The sequence below is a fragment of the Hesperophylax consimilis genome, chromosome 1 (assembly GCF_061612785.1).
Source record: "Hesperophylax consimilis isolate HC1 chromosome 1, BYU_Hcon_1.0, whole genome shotgun sequence".
Lineage (NCBI taxonomy): Eukaryota > Metazoa > Arthropoda > Insecta > Trichoptera > Limnephilidae > Hesperophylax > Hesperophylax consimilis.
Genome location: NC_142836.1, coordinates 33,789,797 through 33,804,626, shown reverse-complemented (window position 1 = coordinate 33,804,626; position 14,830 = coordinate 33,789,797). Strand labels below are relative to the sequence as shown.

The window sequence follows — 14,830 nt, the reverse complement described above, 5'->3', positions numbered from 1 at the left end:
GTTAATTGATTCGTGATTTTATGAATACACGTAATTCAAATAACTTTATTGCAAATGACAATCTGTCACGAAATTATTATTAAAATGTGTGATAGAAGTAAAGATCCCTTTATTTGTTGTAACCATTCCCGTGTTACATTCCTTGTCCATCATTTCATTTAAAATTATATATGTATATCAATTAGAAGCCCATCGACCGGTAGCAATCATCACCTAACTTCTTTTTTTTACATCTCTGAGTCACAAATAACCTGAATATTGAAATGAACAGAGATAAATGATAATTTGATTAATATTATGTAACTACAAATATATTAATGTACTTCCTAAAATAGGTATAGATTTGTGTCATACAAAATTTTATTTCTAATAATAATAATTATTTTATCCGTCTAAGGTAAATTATTACCAATCGACGCATTCTTCTCATTATGTTTAAACCTGTGACAGACAACGCTATAAGCGCACTATATTTTCGTGGCTTGGCCTATTTCAGCATATCGCTCGCCATACATTCCCATTGGTAGTGTATGCTGAAATAGGCTAAGCCATGATGCGTATAGCGTAATGTGTCGCCTACCTTACTGTTTCAATGAAATGTTTTTACGATTTTGTCTGTTTGTAAATAGTAAAATAATAAGCATAATACATTGAATTTCTTGTATTAATAATAAATTTTTGTTCTTAAAATTATAATAAATATTGCATTTTTATTTTGTTAATCCCTTTCTAGCTTGTGTTAAGTTATTTTAAGTGACTAGATTTAATAACTAGACTCACCTACTCTCTACGGCTCTATAACTGATGAATCAGCACCTAACTCTTCGAGTGGTATTTATAACATGGGCTTGCAAAAATAATTTATTAATAAACCTGTGAGCGATGACTCGTTAAACCCTAGGAGCCGGAGTCCTAAGCTATTTTAAGTGACTAGATTTAATAACTAGACTCTACGGCTCTATTACTGCTGAATCGGCCCCTAATTCTTCGGGTGGTATTTATAACACAGGCTTGCTAATATTACGATAAATCTGTGAGTGATGACTCATTAACCCCTATTGTGCGGATGGCTACATTTCCAGTCCAGTAAAATAATGACTATTTTCAGGTGCACTACAGTGTGCAGTATGTAGAACTAGGTTTTACAAGTTTTAAACTTATTTAGTTACTGTCCATGAAAATTACAAAGTAAAGTTGATACTGTAGAAGTGTTTATTATTTCAAATATAATTTTCAATATTTAATTTGGCTTTGAGATTTTTAATAAATTTCACTCGTCCTATAGGGGTTAACCCCTAGAAGGAGGAGCCCTGCATTTGCAGTGTTGAAGAATAGTGCCCACACACATCACAAAGCACTGCAATTGCGGTGTCGACTTTATACCTTCATTTTGCCTTTGGATATTATTACTTCTACTGGGTTTGTTAAACACAAAAATCAGAATATTACTTTATCAAGTATGTCAAAGTAAGATTTGCTTGCCGAAACGCGCTACCAAAGTCTCCACTCGAGGAGGAGTGGGGCCCTTGCAGTAACGGCGTACAAAATTCTTAATAATTTAATAGATAGCCCATACCTTCTGGAATACTATAAGTTGTTCGTACTGAACAACTACAGCCAGGGACGGCACCATGATCTGCTATGTATCCCACATGGCAGAATGGACGTACTGGCTCGGCATAGCATGACACGAGGTATGGCGCCGTTAAACAACACCTCCAAGACTATCGATATTTTTAATAGTAGCCTTGAAGAATTCAAGAGGCATGTCAATGCCAAAAATCACTATTTATAACTTGTTATTTCTATTCTTTTTTCTTTCATTGTTTCGTATCATCTATATGTAGTTAATGTTACATGTGTATTGTAAATGGACACACAGTCTGTAATACACAAAAAAAAAAAAAAAATGTCAACAAAAATGTATTGTTATTTATTGAATATTCTTGCCAGCTCCTACGGGTTAAGTGTATTATTTAGGAAGTGGGATGTCCATTTGGATTTAGGAGTGTAATCGAGAAAGTAAAAAAAGCAGTTCTCTTTCAATTTTTATTAATACATATTTTTTAGTTTCGGTTTCTAATGTTACAACACAAGTGCAACCATAACTTATTCAATACATAGGTTAAATTATTTATTTGACAGTTGAAGAATGATTAGAGAATTTTCGTGTGCACTCGGTAAGTGAAGTGTTTGTTACAATCTAGATAACATTCATTCCTTACTCAAGAACCACCACAAGTGCCTTTACATCGCATCTGTACTTATTGTTCTAAGTTTTGGCACTTTAACAAGAATTGTTATCTACAGTAAAATCTCCAAGGAAAAACAGGCTGTCTGAATTAAAAGGCAGATATACTGGATTTATTCCATTCACAATATGAAAAATATATAATTTGCGAAATATTTGTATGTTCATTAAAGTTGATGGTAAGATATTTGGGATAAGCAGGATTTTTAACACCATAAACGAGAGAATTAAAATGACTGGTATAAAACATTGGTTCTTATGATTTACGCCTGACAAACAGACATTTGTCCCAGGTAATTAGGATTTGACAGTAGTGTAATTCCATTTGAAAACAATTCACAAATCAAATCTGTAGATAAAAACTTACTTAAAATTAATATGAAAGAAAAATATTGATTTTGTAACTGCAAAAACTTTCGGCACTCGTGTCTAGAATTGAAGTTTGCCGCTACTGGGCGTAAAACACAAGTAACCAACCATATGCGAGCGGGAGAAGTTATGAACAGTTGTCAGATTGATGGGAAAGATTAAGTAAGTAAATAATATAATACATAGTTCAAGTGCTTCGAGTATTACAGTGACGATGGCAATCAGTCTGATGAAATATAGTTAGCTTAATTATTTTGTTGTATATGGAAGCCTTTTGCGAGGAAAGAAACAGATGGAGTACAAAGTTAGAATAGAAATAGTTGGAAAAGTGGTAACGCTACCATCACCACTTGATACGCTTTCTCCCATCTTGTAGACATTTCTGTAGCAATAATAAACATATCAATACATAATCATTTTATATTTGAACATGAACATATGCACCATTCAGTTCCTAAAATATACCAATCTGTTTTAGATATCTGCATAACCTTAAAACTTTAACATTCAATATTAGTTTTTAATGCAAACCATTTAAACAATATCAGTCTGAAATAGAAAAATTACATTAAATTAAATTGATTAAAAAAATTAATGATTTAGTTTCAGCTAAAACAATAACATTGTTAATAGCGAGTACATATAGCTGACATTTTAATTCCAACTTAAAAGTAACTTTGGAATTGAACAAAACTAAGCAACAATGCGTATTCACTAAATATATATTTTAAATAAACTAAACATTTATATTTCCAATGCTGCTTGCAGCTAATAATAATTACATGAACACACATATTAACATTATCTTTGTGCTTTCAAAGGTCTTTGTAAAATAAACTAAATCCAACAGAGTTATTTGCAAGTTTTCTTAATAAAATGCAATCCAGGAATTCCAAAATGCAAGGACATTAAAATATAATCTACTCATAACAAGTATGCATGTAAAACCTTTGTACAAAAATAAAAGTACCGTAATTTCACATAATGTCCAAAATCAATACTTTTTTGATTTTTCATTATAGCTTCTAAAATTATATCCTTAACCCTTTTGAGTCAGCTAAAATTCCAAGCGGCCCGCCATGCAACAGGTGACACTATTTTCGTAATATCTAACTTGTTTACCAGATAATCAGTTTATTTATAAAAATTGCATATTATATCTATACTATGTAGTTTTCCCAGGATAGCTACTTATATTCAGAGAAATGTTTTTTTTCCTGTAATGTTTTAAAAAATTATAATATTGAAGAAATAAAAATATATTATTGAGTTTTACTATATTTTCTAACTAAATAAGCGTTCTACAAAATAAAAACAAATCATATCGAAGCTTTCCTGTAAATAAATACAGTACCATGTCTTTTGAAAATTAAAAATTATGACATTTAATACGGAATTTGCAACGCACCTTTTCACAGATAAAAAATCAATGTTTGCAAGTGACGAAATGACAAGAATAATGCATTATTGTCTTGCAAAGTGAATAAAATTTATTTTAGTATTGAGGCAAATGCGGTGAGTACCTAGCAGTTCCGCTAAGGATTTGCTGTTATTGACATTAAAAACTTTTGTTTTTCTACATACCTATTTGAAATGAATATTTTTTTAACTTGGACTGTAATAGTTGTGTTATGAAGTACACGTTTCTTTCAATAAATCAATAAAGGATCATAATTGAAAGTATGTTAAAGTTAGCAGCAGATGAGAAGTCACCCACACTGACTACTGACCGTTAACAAGTGAACAAATATAGCGGACAAAGGGTGTTCCCAAACCAGAATGGTAGGCTCTGCCACACGTACACAGCGGAGCGGCGGTACCACACGCCACTCCAGGCCGCCGCACAGAAAGTAAAGTCCGAAAGTAAGGTAACGGTTTACAGCTCAGTCCATTGTGAGACTTTTCTACGCAGCGGTGTACGTATGGCAGAACCTAATATCATCAAATCTATGCTCCGTTATTTAGTGTGTAAACTGTTCAATAGATGTCACTCATGTTTCAAAAATCGGCGTAGGATCATAATTATGTGAAATTACAGTACTTCAGATATGGAAAATGGTCAAATATAAAAGTAATAAAAATTATACAAATATAAAATAAAATCATTCACAAAATATATATTTTAAAATTTCAAACAATCATTATACCTAATAATATAGTTATAATTTTTAAAAGATGACTTCATTATTATGTTGTGTGCAAATAAAATGAGACTATATTTGAAGAAATAAATTCATATAAAGTGAGTAACAAGTAGAGGCAAACGCATGAGTCAACTTCCTTTTTAAAGCTCAGTAGGAAGAAAAGAGTGGGGGCCGTAACACTGCCGCAATAATAATCAGCTTGATCTTTCTAATCCTAACAAACTAAGCTACCAATGTAATACATATTCATACATTAGCTTAACTAAATATCTTGTGGAAATTTGGGCCGGTCAGAATGAATGAGATACCAAAGGGTTTATCTCAAGTCCTTGTAAAAAATGTTACTGGAAGTTCGGGACTTTACAAAAACACATATTTTCTTTCAGCTAACATTTTATGCCAAATAATGCCCAAATAAATATGCACTTTATTTAGTAATGCAATTGTTTTCTACCTACATAAAAAAACCATGTCCATTTATAAAGGCATAGTAAACATATCACTTCATTATGTAGTCAACAAAATGAAAATACCTCAAAGATACGTAACAATGAATGCCATCTAAGAATGATATTTTTAAAGCGCCAATGATTTTATTCTGGCTGGCTCATTTGTGGGTTAAAAGGAAATCCAACAGTGGTGGATAACTATTTTTCCTAACTATCGTTGTAATACATAATATTAAGTGGGTTTGTATTTTTGTTTTATTTAGGTTAGTTTATTATTTATAATTTATGACATAGTGTGTTAAAGTTGTAAACTAAAAGATGCATAATTTTCCTTTTGGTTCACAGAATGTTGTCTATCACACATTAGGGGGTTTAGAAAATAAGAAGAATCTCAATATATTATATTAATGTTGTTTTTAAATACTTCATACATACTATATGAGTAATCACATATAATTTATGTACGTTTTAATGACACTAAATATGAAAATATTTTAGGTGATAATAATAAAGTTTAGGAATACATAAACTTTATTTTTATTTTACTTAGTTTTGCTAAGCACACTTCTCCTTGTACGCATCTCCTTAACATTTATTTGATTACAATGCCAACAGAACTACCGACCACCCACACATATTACATGGAAACCACTGCACTAAAAAATTTCATATAAAGGTATGCAGAATAATATTAGGCTGGTGCAAGTCAGTTGATAAAGGCTGTGGAGGTAAAAAGAACTCCCACCACAAATAATATTACAATATGCAACCTTCCGACTTGAGGCAGGCGTATAAAACATTTTGATAGCAAGGATTTCTTTTTAAAAAAGTCAGCAGTTTTCATGCAAACTGATCAAATGGCCAGTAATTCCCACATTACATATTATACAAATATTAGTGTCGACCAATGACTAAATTGAGAGTGAACTCGGCCTCCCGATGAGATGCTCTGTCAAAAACGTGGGCCCAAAATTGCAGCCGACGCTGCCATCGCCTCTATAGTCACAAAATTATAATTTTCAGGGGCAAACATTCATAAACATAATTATTATTTATGTATAAAGTTTAAATGTTTAAAATGTGTCAAGCATAGAAGTGTTTTGTTGGCTGCCAACCGATAAGCTTCATAGCCTTCATAAAAAAATTTCACTACCGAGTGGCAACCTGAAGTGAGAGATATATAAGTGTAATTAAAAAAAAAAAAAAAAAAATGTTAATATGGCAACCCCAGGTCATGTGCCAATATGTCTGTGTGTAAATGGCTATGACGGAGTTCAGCAAAAAAAAAATGAAAGACATCTAGACATGGAAACTGCTATATTTATAAATAGTTTATTTTCGTTTCATTTCCACGTGATTAAAAATATATATTAAGTCAATGGGAAAACACTACTTGAAAAAATAATTATTCCTTTGTGTGGAGAATATTATTTTAGTAAAGTTATGGGAATTTAAAATGGTTTTTTATAATATTGATGAAGAGACAGTAACAAAAGTCCATAATCTAATGTTTTAAGGAAAATAGGAATGTTTGAAGATTTAGCTTATCGGAATGAATGTTATATTACGATGGATTAGGAATATGCATTTTCTAAAGAATTTTAAACAAACTGCTGTAGGAAATGGATCGTAGAATAAAGTTCCAGGCAGAAGTAACAGAAATTATTTACCTGCATATAATGATATTTATATAAAACCCGTGGATAGATAAATATAACTTTTTGCTGTAAATACATTAACTACATCATATTTATGGAAATGGGTGTAATTTCTTCTCAGAGGAAAGGTATTATTATGTATTGTTTTTCACAAATTAAAATAGCATTTTATCAACAATAAAAGAGTCAGGATTGACCACATAATAATACATAAAAAGTATAACCAGGGTATACAGATATCAATCGCGGTACTTATTGTTGGCAATTACACTTGTTAATGGCGAGTTACTTAATAATGGTCTGCATTAGGTAGAGTGAGTGCATTTAGCCTATTATTAACAGAGAACTGAACTGACAGCCAACCAACTAACTGACAGCTGGCAGCGGCAGCCAGTACAATAACACCTTATGTATTATATTATAATTACATAGTACTTGAACTCTTCATTTTAGAATGAAAGTTTGACTAAAGCAATGGCCATTGGACAATGGCCGACTAAACTTCAATAACTTTTATATGAATGTAAGAAATGCCGTGGTTTTGACTTATAATTTACATGATCCTTTACGCACTAGTGTTCACTACTATAATATTCATGATCCTTTACGCACTAGTATTCACTACTCACTTGCAGAAAAATTTATACGTTTGTAAATTGAAGGCGAAACTTCGTTTTCAGTAAAACAATAATCTGGACAGCTGATTTGAATTCTACTGAAAAATTGACACCGTATAATATCAAAATTTACAAAAGTCATAGCAGCGTCAATGTTCAGAGGAACTGTAATATTTGTATCATCCACAGAAAACTGTTATTAACACTCAGCTATTTATAAAATAGCATTTCCTCTCATCTACAGAGTTCAAACAAAGAATATTGTTGGTAATATTAGTAGGAACAAAGTGGTTCCGTAGGTGTGTGATGATGTGATGTGGCCCGGCTGCCCCTCTTCTTCCGGGGAGCTCTCCTAGTCGGCTTCCTCGAGCCGGTCAAAGAACTGTCATTGCGGCGTGTCGTGAGGCCCGCCCCACCGGTCGAACTCGATGCCGGAGTCGGGGCTGAGCCCCACGCTGGGCGGGTTGGGCGCCTGTCCGGGGCCCCCGCGCGCCCCTGCGGAACCCAGCGCCCCCGGGGTGCGGCGGTCGAACCCCGAGTCCGGCGGCCCGCGCCCTTCTCCCGAGTCCTGGCGTCGGGACATCATGCCGCCAGTACTGCCCACGCCGATCTCCTCAAGAACCTAACATATTCAAATCATTACATTATATTATATTTAAATCATGGATCAATTGCTATTACTGATCATGCTCATACAGAAACATGGCTTGTTTAATTGGAGAAGAAATTAAAATAGTGATTGTATCTAATGTACATAGTTATAATGACGATAAAGAATCAACAAAAATAGAATAAATTTTTAAATTACATATAACCATATACATTCAAATTAACGAGCCAATGTGTGCTCTTCGGTGATCAATGTATGACTTTTGTCATAGTTTATTCAAAGCATTCTCAAACCCTCCTGGTGTCAAAAATATGGTCACGTGGTTTGCCCCTAGTCGTCGAAATGATACCCAGATTTCATGTTAGGGCAAGTGTATTAAATTGGATGTCTATGCATATAACAAACAAACTTTAAGGTAAAAAAAATCATTTATATTTTTTGAACGTGGAAAATTGGTTAATCCTTAGGAGCAGCAGCCCTGCAATTGCAGTATTGAAGAATTGTGCCCAGGTAGGTCACGAAGCACTGCAATGGCAGTGTCGACCTTTTACATTCATTTTGCCTTTGGATATTATGTACTTCTACTGGGTTTGTTAAACACAAAAATTAAAATGTCACTTTATCAAGTACGGTATTGTCTTGATGTTGACCTTGACAAAAAATGTATTTTTATTTATTGAATATACTTACCGGCTCCTACGGGTTAAATCGGAACTAACCAGAACTCACATGATAAAAATCAATGTTAAATTTAGATTGTAATGATTTATTAACATAATTTTCTCTATATCTCATTAATTCTGGTTAATTTTGATTAAAAAACCATAAATAGTATCAGCAGTGCTTTGAAAATCTTAAATAAATAATATAAATAACAGCAATGCAGGTGATGCTCTATACCATATTTTTAGTTAAATTTGTTTGTCATGTATTATCGGCGTACAATTTTTTGTGTCTAATTTGACAATTTCTAGCACAAATCTCTGCTTTTTTCTGACTATTACGTATATACTAGGTTTTATACTTAATTGAAAATGTATGAACCATTAATTTTAAGTTAAATTCTGATTTTGTAAGGTCTTCTTGTTATGTTATTACAGAAATAATTATTCACGAGTGGTCGTCTTGAATGAAGAGTTTTAATCGCATAGCTAAGAACCTCTCAGAACTTTATTTATAAACCTTTTTTATATGTATAGAGTTATTGCGCTTTAAAAGAATTGTGGTGGAGTATGTTTTGTTGCAATTTATAAATACATTGCACGTTGATAATCTCATATTACACAATGCTGAATGATAGAATAAACATTACAAAAGTATGCCATCATTGATCTACAGTACATACATACATATGTGGGGTATAAAAGCAAAAACGTCACATTCCATACCGATTGACAAGCAAAATATAAACAAAGATAGATTTAATACAGGCAACATACTCTACCACACTTTTAGGCCTATGAGTGTGTTTGAGTTGCGTGTGTTAAATCTATATGTATATGTATTTTGCTTGTCAATCACTATGGAGAGTGGCATTTTTGCTTTTATATCCTTCATATATACACACGCAACTCAAACACACTCTTCTTTGTATATATGAAGGATATAAATCTATATATGTATTTTGCTTGTCAATCACTATGGAGAGTGGCGTTTTTGCTTTTATATCCTTCATATATACACAGAAGAGTGTCCCGGTGAGGCTTTGTTTTTTATACAAATCTAGTTTTATCACGAGATTGATAAAATTTTGCAGACTTGACCTTCAAAACAAGAGAAAGGTTCTATACGCGATTTCGAAAACCACCCCTATCCCTCCCCTTAAAACAGGATAAATTTAGGGCAATGCTAAGCGCTTCACCTATTAAATCATAACATTAACTTGCTACACAATACATATAGCAATCATAAGCAGGGTACTCACCTAACCGTGTAACATGTAACGTATCTGATACTGTATCAAGTGAGTACGTAGGCGCGAGCCTACTGCGAGCCGCTCGCGGGTGGAGCGCAGTGTGCTCGCAGCAACCCGCCGACGGCGGTTTCACTGCGAGCACTAAAGGCGGATCCGGGAGCTCGTAGCTGGATACGCGGTTACCGTGGACGAGCCGTACCCACTTGCAGATTGATACAGTATCAGTCACGTTACATGCTACACTCTTGGTGAGTACCCTGCTTTACAAGAACATAAAACAGACAAAGGTGGTTGTAAGATCCCAAAATGTTACTTTAAAAATGAATACTGGTGAAAATTATGTGATAATTTAGACGGTTTGTATAACTAGCCAAATTAATCAATATTGTCCCATGTCCCACTCTAATGCAATGGAATCACCATCATTGAATAGATAGGTGAAACCTTTACTGTTTGCACATTTGCCCTGATGATGGATACTGCAAGGCTATTTGAAATGTTAACTAAAGGAGGAAAAGAAAAATGGCATAATACCCCATAAATCGACAGCGATAAATTACAGTTCTGTTTATAAATTGTCATTGAATTAGTGTTATGTGCATCACCTGCCTTGTGAGTATAAAATAATAATGTGCAGAAGAGGCAAGAACAACACGCACCAACCTTGCTCAGGCTCCGGGATTCCGTGTCCAGGCCGAGCTCCCTCTCGAAGCAGTGCAGTTGGCGCATGAAGTGGAAGTTGGGGGCGACGTCGGACTTGCGCGACCTCACCAACGCAAAGGCATCGTTCAGGCTGAGGCGGTGACGTTGCATTAGGTACGCCACCGTCACCGTCACGGAGCGACTGATGCCCGCCACGCAGTGCACAAGGACGCCCCGATTTGATGATACACCCTCCTCTGTAAAAGTAATGTTATAATGTCAACAAGACTTATGGCCAAATATACTGGGACTTAATATATAATGTATACATGTGGCGGTTTGTAAGTGGATGGGGAACCTATATATATATGGGAATAAATATATATTTAGTTAATGTGAACTGTCATTTGTTCGTTGGCGATCTGCAGTCATGCTCGGAAATGATAACAAGTTACTGACATTATCTTTGGTGGCTTCTGATCTCTGCATCTGTTTTCCATAGTTCCAACAGAGAACAAATTTAAACTATTCCTTCTGGAATTGTCAATTGTTTTCTGTTCTCGGCAGTCATTCCGTTGTCATCTAAGATGCTCAAGTCACCTCATCTCGGATTTTTTTTATAAATAATAGCGGTGAAACAACGATGAGAGATTCTCTAATAGCAGAGATTATAACTCGGTCCCATTAGTATTAATTTGGTGACTTACCAATAAAACGGATTGCTTGAGGGAAATGTGTTGCTAGGTTTTGACTCCAGTGATCTGCTATGGGAATCTTTAAATAGTTGATGTCTCTCTCGGCCGTCTCAAACACGTTTGGTAGATCCGGCGTAACATTCAATACATACTGAAAAGAAATAAAATTAATAAAAACCTGTAATCAAATATCATAAGATAAAATCACATACATCCAGGTTTAGAAATAACGGTAACGGTCAGCGTTCCCGAGCATGACTGCAGATGGCCAAAGAACAAAACAAACAGTTCACAACGACTAAATGTTCTTAATTTATTCAACGTGAACTGTTTGTACATTAGCCATCTGCAGACGCAGTACTCAGAAATGATGACAAGTTACCGACATTATCGATAAACCCTTTATTGATCGACAGTGTTAGATACCTAGGTATTCAAGAAATCTTCACCACCAACACAGGTGTAAATCTTCGTGGACACAAAAAAGTTAACAAAACACCTTTGCAAACAATCCTAGGAAACACTTCCTTGCAAACAGAGTAGTGGAAGCATGGGACTATCTTCCACAGCATGCCATTGATGCAACAAATATAAATCAATTTACAATTGAATTCTCATCTCTCAAGAAATGACTAACTTAATTATTTTTATTTAAATTAACTCAATTACTACTAAACTTATTGAGAAATTATGTATGATCATGTCAGCAGAATGCTGCCTGCTCATCAACTCAATATAAAAATAATAATAAATCCCGATAGGGAAGACAGGTGGGTTTATTCAAAGATTGCCACCGTCATACGCCAGACTGAGAGATCCTGTAACCCAAGAGAACAATGGGTAAACAATTTTGAGGTTATATGGCTGAGGGTAATATTTTGGAAATAGTAAAGGGCTTATTATTACAATTTGTGATTTGAAAAAAAGATAAGTGCTTATTTAAGAATAAATTCAACAATTAACACATATTTTGCATTGAATATGAAAGATTGCTAGAGCAGAATAAAGACAATAAATAATTGGTACTTTGATATTGTGCTTGGCCAGTCCCTCGCAGTCTTCGCTGTTGGCCGAGTTGCCCAGGAAGAGGTTGGGCAGGATCTCCACGGGGAAGTCCTGGTGGTGGTGATGGTGATGGTGGTGCAGGTGGTGCCCCCCCCGGCCCCCGCCGCCCCCTTCCTCGCACTCCGAGGACGAGCCGGAAGAGGCTCGCTCCTCCGAGTAGAGTCCACTCGATATCCTGAGTGATCTGGAATGAATGGAAAAATAATATAAAAATAATGGCTATTTTCCACGACACCATCTGATGGCAATTGAGTTTTTGTTACAACCTTCGCAAACAAAATAAAGATCGGCTTTCACAGAATATAGTTGAAACAGTATTGATGATTTCAAGAAATATAACACCATGGTGGAAAAATATAATGGGTTTGAAAAATGTTTCCATGTTCAAATTGGTAATGCCCGACAAGCTCCGAGTTTAAATCCTGGTTGCACCAGAATCCTTCTGCGAGTATTTTAATATGTAATTTCTTATTTTGTTAAAGAAGATGACTGCCGTCAAAAGCAAAAAGGCAGCTAGGAATTTGCAAGTCACATTCTGATTTATTTATAGGACAATTTGTATAGCGCCGCTTTTGTGAGATATCACTTCAGGGGCGATATATCAGATCTTTCACCTATTATAAAAAAAGTTACATCAGAATGTAACATTTGCAAATTCCTAGCTGCCTTTTTGCTTATGACGGCAGTATAGTAGTGTTAAAACGATACAATGGAGAAAGTTTTGGTATACCCACCTCGTTTAAAAGAGAATGGCTTGGGTAAATTCATTTAAAAATATAAATTATATACATATATATATATATATATATATATATTTTTTTTTTTAAGTAGGCTGTCTCGACACGGGATATCCCTAGTGAGACAGGCATAGTAAAAAATATGTAATCACCCTACTCATATAAATATACTTAAAAAAATAAAAAAACAAACAAATAAAAACAATATAATTTTGAGGGGCTAGTTCGTTCTAAGATAACATCAGAACTAAAAGGTTACAATATCAATATCAAAGGTTACATTTGCTGATGACCTCAAATTACTTATGAAGATTTTTGATGGGCAAGATTGTGTCAAATTTATTTTATTTTTTTATTTTATTTATTTCTATACATACATTACAGTGTCTACCAAATATTTACATTTGTATATAATACATAAATTTAGAACTGTTGTTAATATGGTGTTTTATGCTGGGTGTGAGGTAGGTTTTAAATTACAAATGGATTTGGATTCAATTTCATCATGGGCTGATTGATGAAAATATATATATTTTTTAATACAAAGAAATGTGTCACAATGTCATATACGTGTTCGAGAAACCCCATTAAGTTTGATTATTGTATTAAAAAAGATATATTGTCACAAGTAAAATTCATCAAGGACCTAGTGGGGTAGTCTTATTGCAGTTGATATCATCATGCTACAAGCTTCTAGGGTTTTTAATAAGATTTTGCAAACAGTTTTCTAATCCCGAAGCAATGATGTCTATTTATAATTGCATTATAAGATATGGGCCCCATACCAGCAAAAATACATGGAGAAATCAGAACAGATTCAAAAAAAGTTTCGCATAGAGAAATGTAAGTAAGTAATGTAAAAAAGTATGAGAGTACCCGCGATTCATGCATCACAAAGATTTGCTCGATAAAACGCGCTACCAAAGTCTCCAGTCGCGGAGGAGTGGGGCCCTAGCAGTAACGGCATAAAAAATTATGAATAATTTAACTGATAGTTTATACCTCCTGGAATGCTATACGTTATTCGTACCAAACAACTACAGCCAGGGACGGCACCATGATCTGCTATGTATTCGACATAGCAGAACGGAAGTACTGGCTCGGCGTAGACACTGGCATGAGGTATGGCAATATTAAATAATATGTCTAACACTGTTGACATTTTTAACAGTAGCTTTGAAGGATTCAAGGAACATCTAAATGCCATTCATTAATTACCCATATATGTATTTTATATTACTTATTTTTTAAATATATAGTTTATGTTACATGTGCATTGTAAATGGACAAAAAGTCTGTTATGCACAAATATTAAAAAAAATATATATTCAAAAGGAAATTAATAATTTTTAAAATGTTACTACAAGACAATGCACTACATTAAAAAAATGGCCTATCAAAGTACTGGGTTTCAAAAGACGTTACCATTTTTATCATTTAATTTAGGCATTGTTAGGGCACATTTTGATATTGATTGTGCATTTTAAAATGAAACCACATCATATAATCAGACACACCACTGAGCATTGAGCACTGTCGGTCGTAAACAGCAATATCCAGATAAGACTATTTGAGGAGCGTTTTCACAAAGCGATATTTCTACCCCAAATGGTTATTTTTATTTTTTTTTTTTCGTAATAACTTTATTGAGTAAAACCTCAAATTGTAATATTTAAAT

At 34.0% G+C, this 14,830-nt stretch overlaps 1 protein-coding gene across 2 annotated transcripts in view; it reads right to left on the bottom strand.

Moving 5' to 3' along the window:
* Positions 1-5,978: 5,978 nt before the first annotated feature.
* The window catches only part of Mkp3 (Mitogen-activated protein kinase phosphatase 3), a 70,664-nt gene continuing 61,812 nt past the window's right edge, over positions 5,979-14,830 (bottom strand). Inside the window, exons 3-6 of one of the 2 annotated variants that reach the window (XM_089633003.1) lie at positions 12,377-12,599; positions 11,363-11,501; positions 10,677-10,912; positions 5,979-8,110 (exon numbers count right to left, since the gene is read on the bottom strand). In XM_089633003.1, coding sequence (XP_089489129.1) covers positions 7,874-8,110; positions 10,677-10,912; positions 11,363-11,501; positions 12,377-12,599 — 835 coding nt within the window. In that variant the 3' untranslated portion in view covers positions 5,979-7,873. Of the gene's footprint in view, positions 8,111-10,672; positions 10,913-11,362; positions 11,502-12,376; positions 12,600-14,830 lie in introns of both variants that reach the window. The other variant, XM_089633006.1, reaches the window with a different exon arrangement.